Source organism: Mus musculus, chromosome 6 (genome assembly GCF_000001635.26).
Source record: "Mus musculus strain C57BL/6J chromosome 6, GRCm38.p6 C57BL/6J".
Lineage (NCBI taxonomy): Eukaryota > Metazoa > Chordata > Mammalia > Rodentia > Muridae > Mus > Mus musculus.
This window is the reverse complement of record NC_000072.6, coordinates 113,104,275-113,127,480: the sequence shown is the minus strand read 5'-3', so window position 1 is coordinate 113,127,480 and position 23,206 is coordinate 113,104,275. Positions and strand designations below refer to the sequence as shown.

General features: G+C 37.7%; 1 protein-coding gene across 34 annotated transcripts in view; it reads right to left on the bottom strand.

Moving 5' to 3' along the window:
* The window catches only part of Setd5 (SET domain containing 5), a 76,171-nt gene that overhangs the window by 25,952 nt on the left and 27,013 nt on the right, over positions 1-23,206 (bottom strand). For 2 of the 34 annotated variants that reach the window (XM_030255612.1, XM_011241484.3), the window contains 16 exons: positions 22,360-22,546; positions 21,340-21,564; positions 17,491-17,596; positions 17,260-17,396; positions 16,956-17,164; positions 16,557-16,615; positions 15,945-16,123; positions 12,395-12,637; positions 11,805-11,953; positions 11,359-11,476; positions 10,592-10,701; positions 9,864-10,113; positions 9,137-9,223; positions 7,808-8,065; positions 6,320-6,640; positions 5,671-5,913 (listed from right to left, as the gene is read on the bottom strand). In XM_030255612.1, the coding sequence (XP_030111472.1) occupies positions 5,671-5,913; positions 6,320-6,640; positions 7,808-8,065; positions 9,137-9,223; positions 9,864-10,113; positions 10,592-10,701; positions 11,359-11,476; positions 11,805-11,953; positions 12,395-12,637; positions 15,945-16,123; positions 16,557-16,615; positions 16,956-17,164; positions 17,260-17,322 (2,289 nt within the window). In that variant the 5' untranslated portion in view covers positions 17,323-17,396; positions 17,491-17,596; positions 21,340-21,564; positions 22,360-22,546. Of the gene's footprint in view, positions 1-5,670; positions 5,914-6,319; positions 6,641-7,807; positions 8,066-9,136; positions 9,224-9,863; positions 10,114-10,591; positions 10,702-11,358; positions 11,477-11,804; positions 11,954-12,394; positions 12,638-15,944; positions 16,124-16,556; positions 16,616-16,810; positions 16,852-16,955; positions 17,165-17,259; positions 17,397-17,490; positions 21,565-21,719; positions 21,817-22,359; positions 22,547-23,206 lie in introns of those variants that run through there. The other 32 variants (XM_017321769.2, XM_017321767.2, XM_011241482.3 and 29 more) reach the window with 30 other exon arrangements.

The window sequence follows — 23,206 nt, the reverse complement described above, 5'->3', positions numbered from 1 at the left end:
ATAATTTTATACCTTTAGAGAACATAGGTCAGTAAATATTCTCAACAGAGTAGTTATAGAAGATTAGTAGCCAGTGGTTAATTAGAACCTGGGAAGCCTTCAAGGAAATTTTATTATGAAAAATTCTCTATTACATAAGTATCCGTGGTTTACTAAGTTGAAGGAGAACGTAAACAGAGGTAAATGAATATGTCTATGTGTATATATACATCTGTATATATAAATATAAATAAAATTAAGAATCATTTGAATCACATCAATGTTCTAGGACATGACAAGATGTCTAAAAAGCCAAGACCAAGAGTGATATGCTCTCTTACACAGTCTTAGCACACAGGTCATCAAAAGCACAGACCCTCTGAGGTCATCTTGGTCTAAAGCCCTTTCTCACGGGTAGGGGATATTAGCCTGGAAAGACAAATGAAAAATCCTTAGTTATGAATATGCAAGTTTTAAAATTTATATTATATACAGGTTATTTTCAATTTATTTTTCCACTTAGAGCAGAAGATAGGAACTCAAATTAGAGATTCCTATAGTTCCCTCAAAAAAAGAAAGGAAAAGAGAAAAGGAAAAAACATTTACACTAAAATATTTTTAGTGTAAGAAAGCCATATAAGTGTTGACATTCTAGATCTTAAGACTAGAAAAAAAAGAGCTTATATAAAAGCAGATGGGGCACTGAGATGATGTCACCAGTCTTGTCTCTAAGGCTAAACAGAGTCAAATCAAGTAACCCTTTTTTCAGTGTCCTCTCATTCATTTTTTTAAACAATATTTAAGATTCATAAAAAAGGAACATGACCACTTCTTTCTATGGATAAAAGATTACTTTCAAATTCCTATTCTGTTCTCCTATGCAAATTCTATTTAGAAAATATTTAAGTCTGAAAACAATTCTGTTTTCTGTAAAATATACTGAAAAGTTTTTAGAAGGCCCAAAAGGTAGGTGAGGCATTTTTGAAAATGAGGGAGAACAGTGAACTAACTAAGCTTTGGAATGTGAAGACCTGGTAGGAAACAAGCTCTCCCCATTACTAGAGATGCTTTACTTTGGGCAAGTTTCTGAACCCATTTCTGGTCGAGACAAAAAGACTCGGTTTATACACAGTAGCCAATGATTTCAACACTCCAAACTTTCAACTTCTTCCGTTAATGATTTAAGTGCATTTGAATATATTATCTATTTTAAATATACTCACTCCCTTATCTATTAATCACCTCTCCCTGCTAATTCTAGCAGTATGTTTATGTTCAAAGGTAAATAAAGCAACAGTGCAGACAACACTAACTTTCTAAGCAATCTTGACACCAAAGATTCTTTCCATATGTTCAAATGACTTTATACACAACACAGAGGGACACTGACTAAAGGCTTACATGTTTATTATAAAACAAAACAGGGCTGGAGAGATGGCTCAGCGGTTAAGAGCACTAAGTGCTCTTTCAGAGGTCCTGAGTTCAATTCCCAGCAACCAAATAGTGGCTCACAACCTTTTCTGTAATGGGATCCAATGCACTCTTCTGATGTGTCTGAAGACAGCTACAGTGCACTCATATAAAAAAAAAATCCTTAAACAAACACAACAAAGACAAAAAAAAACCAGGAGACATGAATTTATTTGTGTCTATCTATCTCAAATTAATTAAATTTAGACACTCCTGGAAGATTAATAAATGTCTTCACAAGTGAACAATCTGGGTATAAACATATAGACACAAACTTGTCCTATACTGCTTTTAACTTAGGAGGTTTTTCAATGATATATGAAACAGTAGGTCTATTAGTAAGAATATATATTATTCTTTGGAGATGGCTCAGTGGTTTAAGAGTGCATGTTGCTCTTGCAGAGGACCTAAGTTTGGTTACTGACACCCATATAGAGGCCATCTCAAACTCCAACTCAACTCTGGCCTCTGAATGCCCAGGCATGCATGTGGTAACACTTACACATATGCAGGTAAAATGCTCATACCCAAGAAAAAGTTGACTCAGATTTCTAGCTTTAAAAAAAAATAGGTTAGTTTGCCCCGCCCACAAAATGTTTATGTTGTATAATCTAATCTGGATTTTTCTCAGGAAATATTAAAGCAGCAATTTAAACTGAATTCCAATGTAAATAAGGGTTTTAGGAAGGGAGGGTAAGGGGGTCTTATGAGACTGGCCTCAAATTTCTGATCTTTCTGCCTCCACCTGTCCCAAGGCTAAGACAACAAATCTGCACCACAGCTATTCTAAGTTTTATGAGGACCCCCACCACCATTGGGAATGGTATGCACTCTTCCAGCTGAGCCACATCACTGGCCATAACAATTTTAAGATTAATTTTAATGAGGCAGCCTTTCTATGATAGTCTCTTTCTAAAAATAGTGATTGATACAGAGCTGAAGATATAGCTCGGTGGTTAAAGTGCTTATCCAGCTTGTTCTAACCCTGCTTAAAAAAAGAGGTGTGGGAGACAACTAAGTAGGAGACTGGTCACAGTCTTGGAGAATGCAATGTGGAGTTCAGTTAAATTCAATTTCTTTCTATGGGTTGCCAATGGAGATACTACATATATAACTGCCAAGTGTTGTGGTCTATGTCTTTAATCTCAGCATTCAAGAGATAGAGGCAGGCAGATCTCCACGAGTCTCAAGTCAATCTACTCTATGTAGATATACAGATAAGCCTGGATTATTTTGATACTTTGAATCACCTCCCCCTATACATAGTAATGCAACAACAACAAAAGCTCAAGCAAGTACATTTTCTATGTAAGTTATACTTTTACACAAGTTTGTTTGCTTGGCTCTCTGCTAGTTCGACAAACAAGAAAGGAAAAAAAAGATTGCAATTCTGTATAATTACCAATAAGGCATTTCAAATGTTAGTCCACTTTATAACGATCTTTATATTAATCCCTGCTAAATTACCATCAATCGCTCCTTTTAAAAAAAGATTAATTCTACTTATGTGACCGTTTTGCCTGTATGTATGTATGTATGTATGTATGTATGTATGTATGTATGTATGTATGTGTATGGCTCATCAAATCTTCGGGACCGGGGATTACAGCAGTTGTGAACCACCATGTAGTTACTAGGAACCAAATCTGGGTCTTCTGCAAGAGCAGCAAGTGTTCTTGATGAGGCGTCTCTCCAAAGCCCCCAGTAACTCTTCTTAAGACATCAGGATAGATTTTACAACCTGATTTTACTGCCTTGATAAAAATGCTTTACACTCCAATATTCTTTTTAAAAAGTTGTTTTTTGAGCAGGGCAGTGGTGTACATCTTTAATCCCAGAACTTGAGAGGCAGAAGCAGGAGGATTTCTGAGTTTGAGGCCAGCCTGGTCTACAGGGTAAGTTCCAGGACAGCCAGGGCTACCCAAAGAAACCCTGTCTTAAAAAAAAAAAAAAAAAAGGTTGCTTTTTGGGGGTGAAGAGGTGGCTCAACAGTTAACACTGACTGCTTATCCAGAGATCCTGAGTTAAATTCCCAGAAATCATATGGCGGCTAAAACCATCTGGGCTCTGATGTCCTCTTCTGATGTCTGGAGAGAGCTACAGTGTACTCACATACATAAAATAATTCTTTTTTTAAAAGTTGCTTTTCTTAGCACATACTAACTATCCAATGGGTCTCATACTTTTCTATATACACATATCATGTATTTTGTCTATACTTATGCCCTTTCCATTCTTTCTTATTCCTCTCCCATTCCCATTCACTCTAATCTTCCCTTTTTATAACCAATGACTCTACTTTCTTATTTTTAAACCTAATAAGCAGAGTTTCTATTTGGGTTGTTCACAAGAGTATCTTACCAGTGTAGTACCTCTTACCACTGAAGAATATATCCTTCCCATAATAAACTGAGTATATAGCCTTAGGGAGAGACAGGGTCCTTTCTAACTTTTAACACTCCTCATAAAAGCAGCTAGGATTCTGCTATTATTTAAATATTACATCTTAAGAAATCATTATTTTGCGGGGGACTACAGATTTCATGCTGGTGTGGATGTTAGAGGACAACTACATCAACAGGTCATCTTCCACTTTTACATGAGTCAAGGGATAGAATTCAAGTGTTTGCCTAATTAGCCATCACATCAGCTTCCTGTTTTACTTACTGAAGAACTGAGTCTGTTTTGCCATTCTAGATGTTGAGATGAGATTTTTGCAGCCCAGGCTAGTAATATAACACCCTTGTCTTGGCCTACTGTATGATGTAACATGACTATCATACCTGGTTATCATGGGTAATGGTGTTTTTGTACAACAAACCATTTTCTTTTTCTGATAAACACAAGATCCAAGAGAAGCTAAGTGAGTGGTATAAGTGAATTCCCTAGAGACCCAGCTCTTCATTACCTAGACAAAATTCCTATAGTGATCAGATTTTCAAAATCTTTCTACTGTTATTACTTATTTCACCAAGTTACTTACTGCATTATCCAAAATCTCTTTGACAAGGACCTTGAAATCTAATTTCTCAGAAAATCTTCCATTTGGGAGTTTTCCCCATACAAACCAAGTAAGTGCAGTACTTTATAGGATGTGCTACTTAGGCTTCTGCAATGTACTACTGACTCAGCAGCACTGCCTTTCCCTATGCAGACTCCCGTTTCCTTGCTCCCCTTCAATAGGCCATGTCATTCTGTTGATCCTTTATATTCCCGTCCCCAAGAAGTAACTTATGATCTTGGGGAAAGAAAAAAATCTTTTTAAGTTTAGAGGAATCAGGGAAGACCTGCCTGGAATTGGAAACTTCATCACATCAAATAAGCTACATGCAGCATCCTCATGTATGTGATGCCCGAGGAAGAGGTCAAGGCCAGACAATGAGGGCGGCAGCCTGAATCCTGATCTGAGGATCAGAGAAAAGGGTGGTCCAGGGAAAAGAACCCTACCTAAAGGAAGACCTGATAAAGTGTGTTCTGTGTTTCTGAAAACATTGAAGAGCATTATAGGCTTGAAGAACAATCTATTCCCAAGACACCCTTGGAACATGTGTACAAATGTGGGAATTAATAAAGTGCATTCCCAAAACAACTACCAAACATTGCTGGTGCTAGACCCAAAACAACTAGAGTCCCAGAAAGGCAGGGAATAAGTCTTTTTATTGTCCAATAAAATTCTAAGATAATTTTTTGTCTAAACTCCTTTAAGAAATAATAGTAATTGATTATATAGTTACAACGACAATCTTATCTGCTTTTATGAATATAACTGTTCTCTAATTATTTGGGGTCCAACATCATACAATAGTCACAAATTACCATGCTAACCAGTATCACAAAAGCATATACAAAACACATCCATCCCATCAATTGCCTTGTGCTCTCAGTAATGTGAAAAGCTTCTAGGTATGGACAGGTAAACAGTCACAAGTTTGAGCACCAAAAATGCTGTATACATTCCAACTTGACCACAGTGACTTCTAAAGAGTCTACTTCCATGTTTAACAACACAATATAAACTCACAAAGTTATCTAGAGATTCTCGAATTATCTAGACAATTATGTAAAATATACTACAACTATATGCACCCTACAGTATTAAACATATTTTCATTCATGGGCAGGTATACACACACAGACACACACGGGGAGGGGGTGGGGGGTAGAGGGGGAGATAGACAGATAGACAGATAGATAGATAGAGACAGACAGAAAGGCACATACCTTCTTACAGGAGCTGAATGTGCCATCAGGCAGAAGGGGCCTTCGACGCCTCTCAGGCATAAAGGGTGAGCCAAAGCGAATGTAGTGTTTGGGGGTGGTACAAATTAATGGGGAATGAATAAGACCTGGTAGCATGTTCAGGGTTGTTGCCAACACAGTTGGGTCAGTGGTGATACGCAAAGGACACTCAACAGGGCATTCTTGCTTCTCTGCCTTGTCATTTAACCATTCTGTAACTAGATACTAAAGGTTTAAAAAAACAAAACAAAACAAAAACCATTAGTTATCACTGCATTTGTAACAGCTGCCAGAAGCAGTAGTGTAGTTCACAAATCAAACTTCAACTAAAACTAGAACAGATCAGCAACCACAGTGAAGATGAGCTGAGCATTCAGAGTATAAGGTATCTTTCCTTTACATTTTCCATGCTCACAAAGACAGATAAAAATAGTGTTTTACCAGTGATTTAAATTCTGTCTAAAATCAAGTGAACAAAAATAAGTAGGATGGTTTCAGCTTCCAGCACAAACAACTTTTTACGTAAAATGTTCAATCTAATAATTCTAAGGTTACTTCTTCCTTGGGGATTATAGGCCCTCTTGCTTTAGCGTGATACTCCTTACCATATGAAATTTATATCGTCGCTTACCTTTTTGGTTTTGGGGTATTTAGATGCAGCACGGTTGACATGGGATCCAGTAACTGATATCACAGTTGGGTCAGACCCTGTTAGCTGTCTGTTCTCTCCTGAACTGTCTGTATTTCCAGCTTCAGGAGGAGTTACTGAGTTGTTACTTCCTCCTTCTTCCAAGGCAGCTTGCGACAGTTCTGCCTGTTGTGCAATGGCCTGCTTCTGGCGTTTTAGTCTTTGGGCTGAACTGGTCCGGTACCGAGAAATTCTACTTTTCGGTCGGGGTCTAGAAGGCTTAGCTGGAGGTGGTTTAGGGATTGGCTTTTCTGCAGCTACATCCTGTAACAATATCAAGGCCAAATGTTTACTAGAAAATTCTCTTCTCCTTTGCAGACAGGATCTCCCAGGTTGCCTTAGTTTGCTGAGTACTAGGATTAGACAAGGCTCCTCTCACCTAGCATCAGAAATGTCTTACCTGTTTCTTAGTTTTCTATCTATTTAAAGCATTCTAAATGATTTTCAATTAATCCTTAAGGCTGGAAGATTAATCCCCAATTAACACCACTTGGTGCTCTTGCAGCAAAGACTGGGGTTCAGTTTTTAGTGTTCACAAAGTCCTCTAACTAGGAGTTTTAGTTTTAGATGGGGATCCAATCCCATCTTCTAGCCTCTGTGGGTAGGGTACATACATGATACACATACATACATGTAAGAAGGTGTGTGTCTGTCTGTTCACACATAAATATAAAAATAAATAAATCTGAACTTGGCACCACGTCACCTATCTTTAATCTCAGCATTCAGGAGGTGGAATCAGAGGTAGAGAGGGCAGAGGCAGGTAGACCCCTGTGAATTTAAGGTTAATCTGATCTACAAAGCAAGTTTCAGGCCAGCCAGGAGGACTATATGGGAAGACCCTGTCACAAAACAAATTAAAAAAAATACAAAATTTTATAGACTTTATTACCTAAATAGACCATAGACAAACATCTGCCTTAGTTAATTCTATTTCTAACAAACATGTATAAAATAAAATAGGTCAAAAGCCAATTAAAGCTAGGTACCTAATATTAAGGTTCTTAGGCAAGATAATTCTTGTTTCTTTTCTACACCCAGAAGTCCTATGTTAAACACTAGTCCTGAGAAGGCCCTGGAAGGTCAGTCATGTACCTGAGCTATTCAGAGAATCAGTGAGAGAAACCCAAAGATTTGGTTTCTTCCCTTAGAGATGGAGACTGAGCTAGGTGAAGCCTTCGTGCTCAGTATGCATTCTCCCAAACCAAAGGATTCTATGAACTTATCTGGGAGACACTTAAGTGCTAAGGGACTTTGTCATTCAAATGTTGACCTCACCTGTCTCTCTGCATCCCACAAACCAGCTGTTGAGATCAAAATAGCTTTGCTTATTCTGATACAGAGCAACGTTGAAAATACTAACTTCTACCACTATAGAAAAAGACAACTGACATTAGCATACGCAGGACTTTTCAGAGCTTTCCCTCTTACCCCAGCATGGGAGGACCTCCGAGTATTCACACCAGTGCTCTGTGGGGTGCTTGGGATAGCAACATTTGAAACAGGGCTGCTAACTTCAGACTCAGGGGCTGCAGTTTTTGTCTCTTCTCCAACTACTATCTCTGAACTGCTAGTAGTAATCTCTATGTCCGAGCTGCTCTGTTCTACAGGCTGATCCCGCCGTTTCTTTCTCTTCTCTAAAGATTCAAAAGCATGCATGATGGCTTCAACCTTTCGGTCTTCTCGAGTCTGGGGGTAGAAAAGTATTAAAAACAACAATAAAAAAAGCATCAACCAGAAGCTATTTCAAAAGTAAAATTAGTAGGGTTTATAAGAATTTATTCAAAGTATTATTAAGATAGCATATGCATCACTAAACTTTAAGATAAAAAAAATTAAAATTATTTTAAATATAGTAAACAGTTATAGCAGAAATTTAAAACTAAATGTTTTAAAATAGGTGAGCTACCTCAACACATTTTAGTGCATAAAGCAACGACAAGCAATTTCTGTCCTACATTCAGAGCTCAAAACCAAAGTAAATTGTCATTAAATTTTTTCTAAGCACAAATGAACACAATTAGCAAATGTTTTTAATCAATCTGACAAAAAAAAAATTACTACAGTTTGGATATGAATGTGCCCCAAAGGCTCAAGTTCAGTTAAAGGCTCAGAACTCATGTGGTAAGTGCTATTGGGAGGTTGTGGAGACCCCAGGAACTGCGCCTTCTTGGAGGAAGCAAGCCACTGGGTGCCATGGAAAAGTATAGAATATACTCTTCCATCTTTGGCCTCTTGGCTTTTTTTCCTCTCAGCTTCCTGGTAGCAATGAGGTAAGCAGATTTTCTTTGCAGTGGACTCCTACTGTCTTATTTCGGCTTGCTCTGAAAGCAATGAAGACAACAGACCTGAACCTGCGTAACCTGAGCATAGGTAAGCTTGGCCTCCTTCAAGTTGTTTTTCACAGCATTTCTGTCACAGGGACAGAGGCTCACAGTGCTGATTATCTTCCTCTTCTCCCAGTAATTTGGGATCGAACTCAAGACCTTGTGCTGCTATACAACTGTGCTATCAGCAGCTCTTCTTGATTTTAGTTTTTAAATATAAAAACACAAAACAAAGTAAGAAAACTAAGCCAACAAACTTTGGTCTTCATCACCAAGTTTTAGGGAAATCCAGTTGTTAGAAGGAAATATCTTAAAGCCACTAACAGATAGTTATCATAAACAACTGTGAGCATGCCTATATGTAATGAAACGTACTTTATGGTAAAACCTCAGCGTTAGGAAAGTACAGAGACATCTACTGGACAGGACTTACCCTTCTGCTATGAGCAGAGTTCTCCTGGTCATCTGTAGCCTCTTCTTTTTCTTCTTCTTCTGGTTTTTCTTCTGGATTGTCAACTTCCTTTAAGACAGAAGCACTATTAGATCATATTCAAACACTGAGCATCAACCTGCTTTATTCTGGCATCACTACCTCCCCACTTCTTTTTATGCTCTACAATAGGAATTAAGCCCAGGTCCTTCTGTGTGCAAAGCATGTGATCTGTGAGTCAAAGGATGCTCTATTTTTGTTGTATGTTTCTTGAGACAGGGACTTATTATACTGCCTAAGCCTAGCCTCAAATTCATAACCACCCAGCCTCAGCCCTACAGATGCTGGGATTAGATGTGAGTATCACCATACCAGGCCCTAAAAGGATGGTTTCTGATATTATTATTTTTCTTTCTGAATCAGGTCTTAGGCTTTTCTTTTTTCCTTTCCTTTCTCTCCCTCCCTCTCTTTATATTTTGACAAGGTTTCTTTGTGCATCAGCCTGGGCTTTCCTAGAACTCACAGAGATGCACCTGCCTCTGTCTCCTGAATACTGGAGCAGTGTGCCACTATACCCTGGCTTTGCTCATGGTTCTGAATATCATAAAGTGAAAAGAAAATCTAAGTAAGTATATTCATGATGATGTGTATAATAGCAGTTAATGTTTTAGTATAGCTCTCTGAAACAACACATGGGATCAGACCATCCTGACTTGGTTACAGAGATTACCTCATGCTCATTGGATACAGTTACTTTTTCTGGAACTTCTTGTGGTTGCGGGTCAGGATTCTCTTCTGGAACCTCATTTTGCTGCTCCAGCTCCAGCTCTTTCCGCCGTGCTTTTCTACGTCTGGTCTCTGCTCCAATGGTGGGAAAGCTAGGAGGAGGTGGGAGTGGCAATTCTGCAGCATTGGGATTTCTTTTCTGTATAGGGCAATTCCGGTTTCCCTTGTGACAAGCACAGTCCACTTTGTAATTACTGTGCCAAAGAAACAACCATAAGTATCTCAGTATTCTTGTAAACAGAATATTATGGCATACTAACTATTCGCCTTATTGAAAAACTGGTATAAAAATTTCCTCTGATGTTATTGTTAAATAAATTAGAATTGGTATAATACTTTCAAAATTTCAGTTTTTCTGTATATGTCTACCTCTAACCTATGCAGCACAGAATCAGGAAGAACACAAACCTCGACTAATTCTTTCTCCCTACTGCTTTTTATTTTTCTTTTCAGAGTCATGGCCTGGTGGGCCTGGTTGGCCTGGAATGCCTTAGTGACCTCAAACTCATACAGATCCATATGCTTCTGCCTCCTATGTAGTAGGAGTACAGATTCTTGGCAAAAAATACAGTAATTAAAAAAAAAAGGAGGGCAAGATTTAAAAACAATTTTAATATTAAGATATTAAAATCTTAAGGCCATCTATGCTTATAAAAATTTCTGAGGTCTTACCAGTTACTATATTCATAATCAAATGCAATGGTGACTTCTGCATCCTTGGTGATAGCAGATACGGCATAGATACACAAGTGAATCATCCCATCTGCAATCATGTGTCTCACCTATATGAACAAGACATCATTATGTTTGCCTTCAAAACCAAAACCAAGTTTTCCATAAATGGGAAAAGCATGACCCAAATAATTTCTGCCTATTTTGAGTAATCTGTTATTTTATTTACCTCTATCACTTCATGATAATACACTAGTGAACAATCTGTTAAACTTCTTCAAAATAGAAAAGGGTGAAACTATTATTTTATTCTTAAAAGTATCTGCATTCTGCTAAAGAATTAAAAATTCCTTAGCCTGGAAACAAAGCTGTGTTAACCTTACTGCACTTACTGTGAATACATCGATTAATGAACTTTAGAAATGTTTACAAATTTTTACCACTGTTTCCCACAATAGCAAAGACAAACTATTACCACATGACATTTTAATATTTTAAATTTTTTCCAATTCAATTTATAGACATCTTATCCAGTCTGTTTTATTACTTCTTTTTTTTTTCATTTCTGTCCTCTCTAAAGAAAACCTATTTCTTGTCTTTATTCCATCTCCATAAGACACCACACTTTTACTTTTTCATCTCTGCATTAAAAATCATACAACTATTAGCTACAGACCTTTATCTGGGTGAAGTTTTCAGATTGTTTCTTCAATTAAACATGTCCTTTGATGGCTCCATTGAAAGGGAAGTTGCTAAAGATAGCTTACCTCTGCATTTGGTGTACATGATCTTCTGATGAACCGAGCATCATTACCGAAAGTACGAGCATCGACACACATCTCTACACCATTGAATTTTGAGTAGAAGAGCACAAAGGGATATGGTCTAGGGATATAATTAAAATTCCTGTAATTCTCAACACAAACAAAAGGGCCACCCCACAAATGTGATGTATACACTGACTCAATAAGGAACAGTCATTTGCAATACCTAAGGTAGCAAACACCACAGACTTGTCTGCTTTTCATTAATGAATAAGCAAAAAGCAAGGAATGTTGGGCTTGGAAAGGAGTCATCACTAGTGTACATACACGATTTGCAGATTTATTTGCCCTTTTGAATCAACAGCAAACAGACAAAACACGAGCTTATTTGAATGACTCGTCAGTCAGAACCATGCAAGCCCTCAATGCTCAACAAATGATGTTCTTACTTTTTAAAGAAATGCCCATTGACCTCAAATTGTTGTCGTAACATGACTTTCCCACGATATTCTATTATAAGAGTGTCCAAAGCCAAATCTCTTGCAGCCCTCAGGATTTTCCGGTGCTTTTGAACACGAGTGACTCTTCCCAGCTGTAACTGAATAAAAACAGTGTTAATGTTTAAGAATAGCAATAGCAGTGTGGTAAACATTTACAGTGTTTCATAACTGTTAAAAAGGTACTAACACTTTCAGGTTTTATCAGTGTATTAAATAGGTTGAAGATTGGAAAATTTTCTTTTTGACATAATCTCAAGTTTCCAGGAAACATGTTCCAATTAGTGGTCCCAGAGAAGGTAAGATCAAAGAAGAACTTAAGATGTCAGTGGAGCTGTGTCTGCTTTATAAATTTATAGCTTTTATTTCTCAAACATGTGCCTAGACAGTTTAGTTACTATAACCTGATTTTGAACAGAGATTATCAGCAGGAAGGTAGTTCATTTGTTATTTGGTATGGAATAATGATTTTGTTCCATTCTGGTTCTTTGGTTATTAAAGTAATTTCAATCTCTTAGTGCTTTTAAAGCTTTAGCTCTTACCTGCATTTGGGAACCGATTACTGTATTATTACAGGCCAGTTCAGTTTTATTAATAGTGTCTAAAATTGCAGGTTTGCCCACAAATTCCTTGTTAGAATGGAGATGTTGCTCAAGGGCATTCTGTACATCTGCACTGTACTGATTAGTGAAAGCTTCTTCATATTGATCAGTCCATAGTCTTATCCGATTTTCCCAGCCCTCAGTGGTATTTTCATCTAAATTCTGTGCTTCCGAGGGAGAATTCTGTAGAGATCAAAGATAAGTGAATTAGTAAGAGACCATTCATGAACACGGCAGGATAAGCAAGATACTTGTTTTTACTTGACAGTTGGTGTAGTGTAAGAGCAATGGACTGAAATCAGGGGTTTTAGCTTCTACTATCAACCAATTATGAGGTCTTGGACACCTTCAAATGATTTCCTCATTTGTCTAATTATAAAGTGAGAAAGTAATCTGACTTAGTATCTTCATCCATTACTGGTTTCATGACCATTTTCAGTAGTAAAGATCAATCCATCAAGATTGACATCAGCCGGGCGGTGGTGGCACACGCCTTTAATCTCAGCACTTGGGGAGGCAGAGGCAGGTGGATTTCTGAGTTTGAGGTCAGCCTGGTCTACAAAGTGAGTTCTAGGACAGCCAGGGCTACAGAGAGAAACCCTGTCTCGAAAAACCAAAAACCGGGAAGAAAAAAAAAGAAAAAAAAAAGAAAGAAAGATTGACATCAAATTCCTTGGGGGAGTCATAAAAAGACAAAAAAGAATTTTAAGTTGTTGTAGTGCATAAAATTTCAAAATAGGCTGATATTCGCTGTGTTAGTATAGCAGTAAAAATGGTTTGTATTTGTATTAGGAGAATGAGTCACCTATTTGTTTCTGAGACACCTATTATTTCTAATAGCAATACCTAGTTCATAATGTTAACACTCACAGGGAAATTACCATTTGGAACCATTATCAAATACACGTTGAATAATGTTCCATCATTTTATGTAAATTACCACACAGAATTACTTATCCAAATGTATTGAAGATACACTGGTTTACTTATTGTTCTATTTTTAACATATATTTTGCTGGTATGCCTGTGCCACAGAGGACACCTTGTAGGAATTCTCTTATTCCACCAAAAGTGTTCCAGGGATTACACTCAAGTTGTCAGGCTTGGCAGCAAGTTCCTTTACCTGTTCACTCACCTTGCTGACCTAAAACACTGGCTAAGAGTTGTGTCTTGTAGGAAAGCTCTTGGTTTTGAGATTAAAAATTCAAATGCTATTCTCTTTATATTCCTATAGCTACTACCTGTATCTTTATGAAAGTTTTCATTAATTCCAAAGACAAAATTTATAACTTAACTTAAAAATTATAAGATAATTAAAGTAAAACCTTTTTTTTTTTCCTATTTAAATTTTAACATATCTACAAGGCTCTGTTGAAACTGTAAGCAAAAAGTGTATATAAACTTCTCTGAGAGAAAGAGATGGCTTTCATTTTGCTTACAGGTATCGAAAGTTGAGCTAGTTATAGTATTAGTTGATAGCAGGGGGAAAAAAAAAAGAGGGCCTTACAGTTTAGGTCTAAAGTTAGTCCCCAAATTCTATGTAAGGTCCCTGTTAGTAAATGAAATAAAATGAAACGAGCAGTTGAAAATACACGTGGCAACTTGTAGATTTATCTCATTAAAGAATCTCCTATCCACATAAGAGGTCAGACTTTCAAATTTAAGGTAAAATGTCACTTGACATCAATGACAACATCCACTGGTGCTCCAACTACAAAGTAATCCTAATAAGTTTATCCTAACTCAAAGAGTCACTGTTTATTTAATGGACAACTTAAGAGATTTAGGGATACGAATACTTAGAAGAACCAAAGTACAACTCAAATTCAAACTAAAGCTCTTAAATCCTAAACTTTTAGGAGGTATGTCAACTTACTCATGGGCAGGACAAAAGAAGATATAAGAAACGACAACCAAATCTTTGAAAACTAACCAGTACAACGAAACCCAGCCAGTATCTAAAAAGTACATTACTTCTCCAAACACACACACACCAGTCCTATTTGATAAGCAGCATTACATAAATCTCCACCAAGAAAAAGATGCCAAGAAATGCCAAAAGATGCCAAGAAAAATAGTGCTTTTTCAGTAAGACTATCACATATTAACAACACCAATTTTCTACTAAAGAGTTATCCTTTCAAACAATAATTCAAAGCCAAAGTTGTCAAGGAGAGTTTACAAGAGAGCCTGGCTCATCACCAGAAAATTCTCACTCCTGAGGTTGAGTCCAATCACTGGAATAAAACAGACTAGCCTCGTTTTGTTTTTAAAAACTGTGACTTATCTCCCACACTACCACAATGAAACAGAAACATGAAAATATTTCATAAAATAGACAAGAAAGTCCACTCTGGAGAAAATATTTATGAAAACTGAATGGCAACATTACAACCTTGTGAAAAGCAGACTCCAAGAGTCTCAGACCATCAACGTTAGGAAAGAAGCCATCAAAAGGCAAGACCAAATGTAAAATGCAGCATCAGGAAAGGTTTACCCCTTCCCTTCATCCGCAAGGACTTCCGGGATCCCTCTCGAAATGCCTATCCCAAAGAGGAAAACAAGTAGAACAAAACAAAACTTGGTACCAAGAATGACAGTTATATCCATGTGACTAAAACTAAGTAAGGTACTAACCAGTATCCTATGCTGTCTCATTTTCAGTGTAACAAATACAACGGTACATCAAACCATGATCAAGAAAAAGGACAGTTCAAAGGCTCATGAACACGGACATGAATTCCAATACTTTGATGGTATGAGACAATTAATAGGTAAGAGCATGCACCACTTATAGACTATACAAACTGCTGACACCAAGCAGAAAGTAATTATAATCCTCAAGTTGCAGATTATTAGTTTTGAAATTAGGAAGGAAACAAAGACTGATCCCCTTCACAAAGGGTGGGCAAGTGACCTAGGAGCAACCAAGTTGCTGTGATGGGGAAGAAAGAATAGAAAAGACAAATGTTTCTTCTAGAGACCCTTTATCTAAGAGTATAGAAAAGTGACCAAGACAATAAGAAAATCTAGACCATTCAAGATAAATTTCCTCATGTTATTGTTCTGTTTAGATATAGGACAATCAATCAGCCTAATGACCTCAATGACATGAGGTCAGCCATGTAAACAAGACAAGAACTTCAGACTGCTTTGTGACAGAGAAGTAGGGAGATGCTGCAAAGACAGTGGAAGCTTAGATTCAAGGCTGTATCTCACATGAGAATTTACCAGCAAGGGCTGGCATTCCATACCTGGGATGGTGGTTGAAGTAGAAGAAACTGAGCCTGTGGTGATGGTTACGAAGGTTAGAAGAGAGTTTGTTCTGTTTGTATATATTGATCAGGTGACTTTTTGAAAGTAGAAAAAAAGTGGCCAAACACTGGCATCAAATTTCTTCAAAGAATTTTAGAGTATTTTTGCTTGAATCAAATGTTTGAGCTATTTCAGACATACTTGTATTCAAGGTGTTTTTATACACCTTGCATACCTTGATCTTCTTCGTCTTTGGTGCTGCACGACCCTTTTCTGGACTCTTTTTCCGCTTCTTGGGTTTGGTTCTTCTAACAGTTAAGGTGATGCTTGTAGGTGTGTGCTGTGTTGCTGTGTACAACACAGTGGAAGGAGAAAGCTCCTCATCCCAGCTTTCTGTTGCACTGCTATCCCCACCTGAAAAAAAGATGATCACACAGCTCAGGCACTAATATCATCTTCTTCCTCCTTTCCATATGCCCTACACCAGGTAAAAAATTACCTCTACTATAACTCTACATAGACCCCCACCTTTCTTCTGAAAACAAGATTTTTTGTTGTTGTTGTTGGCATGAAGTAAGATTTAGTCTGTATTCCATCAATTTTTCCCCTTCAAAGTAGTTTCCACACTCTGCTGTCTTTAACTATAAATGGGTAACTTAACAGAAAAAAAAAATTATTTCTGGTGCTTACAAAGGATAATTTGACTGTTAGAGGTCTAAGAAACATTTCCAGATAGATACAGTGGTTTTGGTGGAACTTCTTTGTGTGAAAATAGCTATGTACTATAGGAGAACATTTAAATCAAAATATTTAGTCAAAATGTGGGCTTAACCCACCTTCTGCTCACCTGATATGTTGTCCTGCTTCCGCCGATGAAGTCTAATAACCTTCCCCCTGCTCATTCCCCTAAAGAGGGAAAATAAACTTAAAGTAGTCCTTCCAGCAGCATGCAGCACAGCACATCATACATGGGAGAAGTGTCTCTGCGTATGTACTACCCCCTCCCTCCCACCTACCAAATGTTTCCAGGACATTAAATTTCTTATCAAATTCAATAGCTTTAACATCAATCTCTCATTCCTTGTTGTCAGCAATTCTCACCTAGTGCAGAGAATTCGAGCCAAGGAGCACTAAGGAATCATCTACATTAACAAACACAAGAAGAAATACTTTGAGCTTTTCCCTACTGATAAGAAACCCTAATCCCAGCAACCCAGGTTTGAATTTAGATGAAACAGGATCTTACCTGCACTTGTCACAGTTGAGAAGGAAGCCATCCTGAGAAAGACCACAAGGACACCAGGTAGGAACAGTCTCTCCTTCAGAGTTCGGGCTGTCTCCACAGCGTTCCTCTACGGGCGACGGCAGGCCATTCAGGTCAGAACGAGGGATGATCGTCTGGACAGGGGGAGAAGCAGGAGGTGTCGGAGGAGGAGGGGCTCCGTAATTATGATCCTGAAAATAAGATTTTTTAAATCAACAGTGTCCAAACACTGGCCCCTCTCTCCCCTAAAGTATGGTACATATGGAAAGAAAGAAGAAAGTAGTACCCTTCGTTTTTTGGCTTCAACCAGGAAAGTGATAAAACAAAATGCCAAGGTCAACTGGGACATAAAAACAAGAACAATGATGCAGGGCTAGACGTCCGCTGGAGGCAGGGAAGTGCAAAAGGGGCAACTTCGTCATGCTGCATATAAACATTTCAAGAAAGTCACAATGTATAAGAATGGATTACACTCCAAGAAGATCACTGCTCTGGAGAGAAACAAGTGCATACTCACAGCATAAGGCAGTCCTCGACACCCATGCCTCTGAGTGGTCCCATAATTATGAGTGGAATACACGCTCTTCTCATTAACTGCTGGACTAGCCTCCACAGATTCAGGGCTGCACAAAGGCGAAAAGCAATGCATGATAGCATAACACCTACTCTTCCCTTAAACTAACAGTTCACTTCCCATCCTAATCCCTTCTCTTTCCACAACCACCAGCCACTAGAATAAGAACTTAGTGAAAGTCTGTTTAACATAACTACGCCTATAAATAATAGTGTTATTGAATGTGGATTTGTGTGTAACATGAAGCCAGTACAGGCAGATGTCTCAAGGCAGGCACCTGGGATACAAGGTGTCCCTAATGACAAACACAAACGTACCAGCAGAGCGGGGAGTTTCCCCTAGAGAAGCCACTCTGGGCTGGTTTAGACTCAGAACTATTCTTCTTAATTGGATCTCTTAATACTTCCATGAAACCTCACATGACATTTGCAGTGAGTGAGATGATGAAAGTGCCTTCTGCACTGCCCCAGGGACCAGGCCCTCTTCCATTCACTACCAAGACAGGATACCCTGAAGAAAGTACAGGCAAAAACAATGGCATCTTATATTTATCACACCTCTCATCTTGATGAACCCCCAAATACCTTTCACATATTAGAATTTCTCATCCACCAAGGACATGCAAGCATATTCAAGGACACAATTGTTTAACAGCTGCATGACAGTAACATAGAACTTCAAAATAAAACTGAATTTGGGAGTTAAATTTGCTTCATATTAAATAGTAACCATGACTACCATTATGAATCATCTATTACTTGGGTCTACATGTATTAAATCATTTAATACCTGCAATTATTAAGCATGGTCACCCCCTTTTTATAGAGAGGGAAGTGAAGCTAAGGTGGTGAGATTACATGATTTTTCTAAGCACGTATGCTGATAAGAGTCAGGATTTGAAACAAAGTTGTTTGCCTGACTCCAAAGCCTCTTCCTTTCCCATTATGCATTGTTTGAAAGCAAGGATAACATTCTATCTATAAACTGTATTGAGGCCTTTAAGCCCAGAATTTTTTTTTTTCACATTCAAGGTTATAAATTTTATGTAAGTTTATTTGATTAAAAAAAAAAAGGCATCCATAGCCAAGGATAAAATAGGTTTTTCCTTGTTTCTTTACTTTTGTTACCTGGTTTGGTTTTATAGAATTTTGAAGAATAATTAAGGAATGTAATTCTATGACTTGGGAGAAGTAAGAATGGATTATCCGTAATGTATATTAATCAGAACAAATTCACCCATTAGCAACACCAGTGTTAACACAACTCCAGAGATCAAAGGGTTTTAGCTAATCAATTAATTCAGTTTGTTCCAAATAACTACCTTCCTGCTTCAAGATACATAAAACACACAAAACTAAGCAGGAATAAACCGTGCAATTCAAGGTAGCACATGAACTGAGACATGAGGGATGAGAAGACTCTGAGATATGTATTGAACTCACCTAGTTTTATGGTCCACAACTGTGAGAAGGGGTCTTATTAATAACAGCAAAGGTCATTTCTAGGTGAGGAACTTAGACAGAGGAAAGTATTCTCTGTTAGTGAGGTGCATGCACTTTGGGAATTGGCAGTGGGGTGGCTGGAAGGGGATATCAAGAATGCAGGTAAGTATTCTTGAGAAAAGGATGATTTGAACATGGGTCACTGAGGCAATTGGCTGAGTGTTAGGAAACAGGTAGGGTTTCCTAAATGAAACCAAAGGCAGACAAGCATTAATAAAATGAAGGTAGAATTTAGTTTCTATGATGGACAGTTAAAAGAAAGTAATGGATTTATACATTGTTATTGACTATGTATGTTACTAGGTAAGTAATTCAAAGGGCTGTACATATTTTTATGTAGGGGATTTTATACCATTAAACACATGGGGTGAAATAAGAAAGTTGTTTATTAGAAATGAAGCTTTTTGTGGGACAGAAAAAAAAAGTTGCATGAAATAAAAGATGGCCATGGAGATGGAGCTATGTTGGTTATATCTTACCCATCTCCAAACTGGGTAAATATGAACATATGCACTTCATGTGCAAGTCTAGGGAATAAAAATAAAACGTATATTGTGGAGGTTAACAGGCCATCCTACTGCTCCATAATATGTAGTCAAGCTCAAGCACAGCCATTTAAAATATTGTTATGCGTACCTAATCTAAAATTTAGATTAAATGAGGAAACTTTACAATGTCTACATTGGTTAGAAATTATACAATGATTTTTATGAGTATTTTAAAATATAGATTAAAAATTTATAGTATAGGATATGGGGAGATAGCTCAGTCATAGAGTGTTTAGTCTGTGAGGACCTGGGTTCAAGCCTCAGGACTAAAAAAAAAAAAAACAAAAAACAAAACAAAACAAAAAAACCACACAAAAAAGTATTAGTATTGCATGTCTTTATTAGACAACCATTTTATGCAAATGATTATCCTTTTTCCTCCTGTGACTAAAATGTCTTAAGAATTGGGCATACACAGAGAAATTGGGCTCACAACAAATATATCCCATCAATTATGTTCAATGAGCAATATGCAGCCTCTTATAAGGCCACCTCTTAGAAAGTAACTGATTTTTGGTCATGCAAGAGATGAAAAGATCTTTTTATGGTCGTTGTTACATCTACAAGTTTCCCTACAAGTAACCTGGTATATATAATTGTAAAATGTAAACTACTACAATCAAGAGTTAATAATTTCAGAAGGCAAGGTATAGGTTTCTTCCTTGGCTAGCTATGTTGCCCTTAATACCACATTTAATCTTGAGAATGCTTGGAACAATGGTTAGACATGATGAAGTAAGGACAAATATCATTAATAATTAGTAAGACTAGCAAATAAGCTGAATTATTGACATTAATACCCTTTGTAAAACTAATCAACAAGAAATGTGAAATTGGTTGTTGACCATAGTTATCAGAATTTTGTCTGCAGACAATGAATGAGAAGCTTAGAAAGTTCTAGGACACAGCACTACAGTTGTAGTACAGGCCAGGCTACTTTCATTCTTGCATTATTCCTCGATTCCCCAGACCATATGTGCAGCTACTGTTATACTTTGAAGAAATTATCTGTTTAAAAATAACTGGTTTAGGTTTTTTCCTTACCTACCAATTCCAAACTTACTTGTTTAGCCTCTTTATTTTTCATATATATTAGTACTTTCTACTGATACATCATTTGTTAACATTGCAGTAGGTTGTTATTTTCTGACTTTATAAAGACCTATAACCACTGTACAATTGAGCTGGCTATCCAATAACACAGAAGAGTTTTAAGTACTTTATTTTAGAGAAAAATTACACAATTGGAAGTCTCAGCTAATAGTATTTAACTAAATCTTGTTGGCATGCAGAAACCATAACCAAAACCAAACCACACACACACACACACACACACAAAAACCAACCCAAATGACACCAACAAAACAACAACAACAACAACAAAAACCACTATAATAAAGAAAGACAACTAGTCTTTCCTATGCCCTCCCTCCTCCCATTGTATTATGGGAATAAGCTTAAAAATGACTTTCAATTCCAGACTACCCCAGAATATCATATATTACTTCCTAGGGTAGTTTCATGTCTTCCTCTTTAAGGAACACAATAAAAATCAACATTATGTAGCTTTATGAAGAAATATACATGCTCTTTAATAGTATCCTCAGTTTTAAGGAAACCACTATTAACAAGGGACGCCATTCAACCCAGAATTCTGGAACAGTCGCTTTGCTTTGCTGAAGGGGAAAGAATTCCCAGGGACTGAAAATGGCAAGAGAAACGGGAATTAGAGCAACACCCACCTCACTCAAGAAGTGGCTGTGGGATCAAGAGTCTGAACTGGACCTGAACATATTCAAAACACCAGGATTTTTCCAGCCCAGACCCTAATCCCTGGTACTGCCTGGAATAGACTTGGCTTCTGGGGGTGTGCTGCCCCCTAGGCCCCTTGGGTCTCTTTCGCTGGACTTTCACATCCTGGTGTAGTGCCACTTCGTCTTGAAAGGTAGGGGGCTTCCACTTCCTTTCTGTAAGCAAGGAAGATTGGGTACAAGGGAGGTAAAAGGACAAGAGGGGGGAATCTGTGAGCGGGGGCAATCTTGGACAACTTAAAGAGAAGGGATACAAAAGGCTAAAAAAATTTAAACTGAATAATATATAGAATTGTATAATGAAGGCCTACCTTCATTGTCATTTGGCATTTAAATTCTTCAAAGAACTGAGTCTATTTTAGGGATTGGGCCTTTCCACAAATTCTGAATTCCTAACGCTGCTCTTAGCTGAAAAACAAGTTTGGTACCACTGACTTTGAAGGTCCTCTTTCTAGGCAACGAATATTGTAAAAACAGATGATACAGCTCTCCATGCCTTCTACCCCACAGTGAGCTGGTTAAGCAGTCTGCCCATATAAAGTTTCAGCCCCTTTATTCTAGAATAATGACAAGTACATAGGAAGAGGCCTTCAAAGAAAATCAGTTGGAAAGAAAACCTATCTCTCTTCATCAGAATTAACTCTTTAGAAGGAGGTGGTAACACCTACTTCATTGCAATCTTCCCCACCCATAAAACAAAGGAAAATGTAACCACTGCTTTGCAACTTTGATTCTATTTACCCAGAAATCCCTCCTTAAAAGCTCCTTTCCTCCCCCTTCTAATTTCTTTGTCCCTCCAACTGGGGGGTGGGGAGGGGGAGGGTATGCCTAATGTTTTCTTTAGTGGGATAGGTTTTAAGAAAATATTACATATAGCTTATGAACTGCCCAGAAGAAATCCATCCTCACACGAACTTGTAGCAATCCTATTATCTAGGAAATACCACTTACTCTGATCCAGCAGCCATATCTGAGTAGGAAGTATCTGGTGTGGTGACTCCCAGAGGGATTGCAATGCTCATGACGTCCAAGACAGCAGAAGGTGGGAATCACGGGGTCCAATTAATGGAGACTGACCACTCAAAGAGTGGGGGTGAACTGCAGAGCCTCAGCCAACATGTTACGGACATGAGGAATCCTGCCACAAAAAATGAAAATAACCACTGACTAGAGAATTTCTTAAATTTATCTTAAATGCTATAGGGTGTTTTGTATTGTTAGGATAGTACTCTTTGTGTTTGTGGTGTCTCTGCACAGTGTATGCTTGTCAAGTGTGTATGTTTGAGAGTACTCATGTATGCACATGGAAACAAGAGGATTCTGGCTGTCTTTCTCTATGGCTCTCAAATCTTATTCCCTTGAGATAGGGTCTCTTACTAAACTGCAAAATCACCGTTTTGGCTGGGTTAGCAGGCTGGCCAGTAAGTTGGTAGGATTGACTTATAGGATCTATGCCTGCTGATATTGGTTAGAGGCATGTGAAGCAACAATCTCCTGTCCTTTACATGCACACTGGAGATTTGAACTCAGGTCCTCAAAGTTGTACAAGTGCTTTTTATACAGTGAGCCATCTCTCTAGCTCCCTGAATAGATATAAGGTTTTTAAAAAGTTGTTTGTTGGCTTATTATGTATTTTAATTTACTAATGTTCTACAAAGGAGATTGGTAAACGTTATGATTATTTTTAAATTTCTATTTTCATTATTTTCTTTTCTGCCAAAGTGAAAACAATAGTCTAACTGGCTTACTAAAAAGCACATGTTCCTCACTCGTTAGCTGCCCAGCAGACACACTTTTC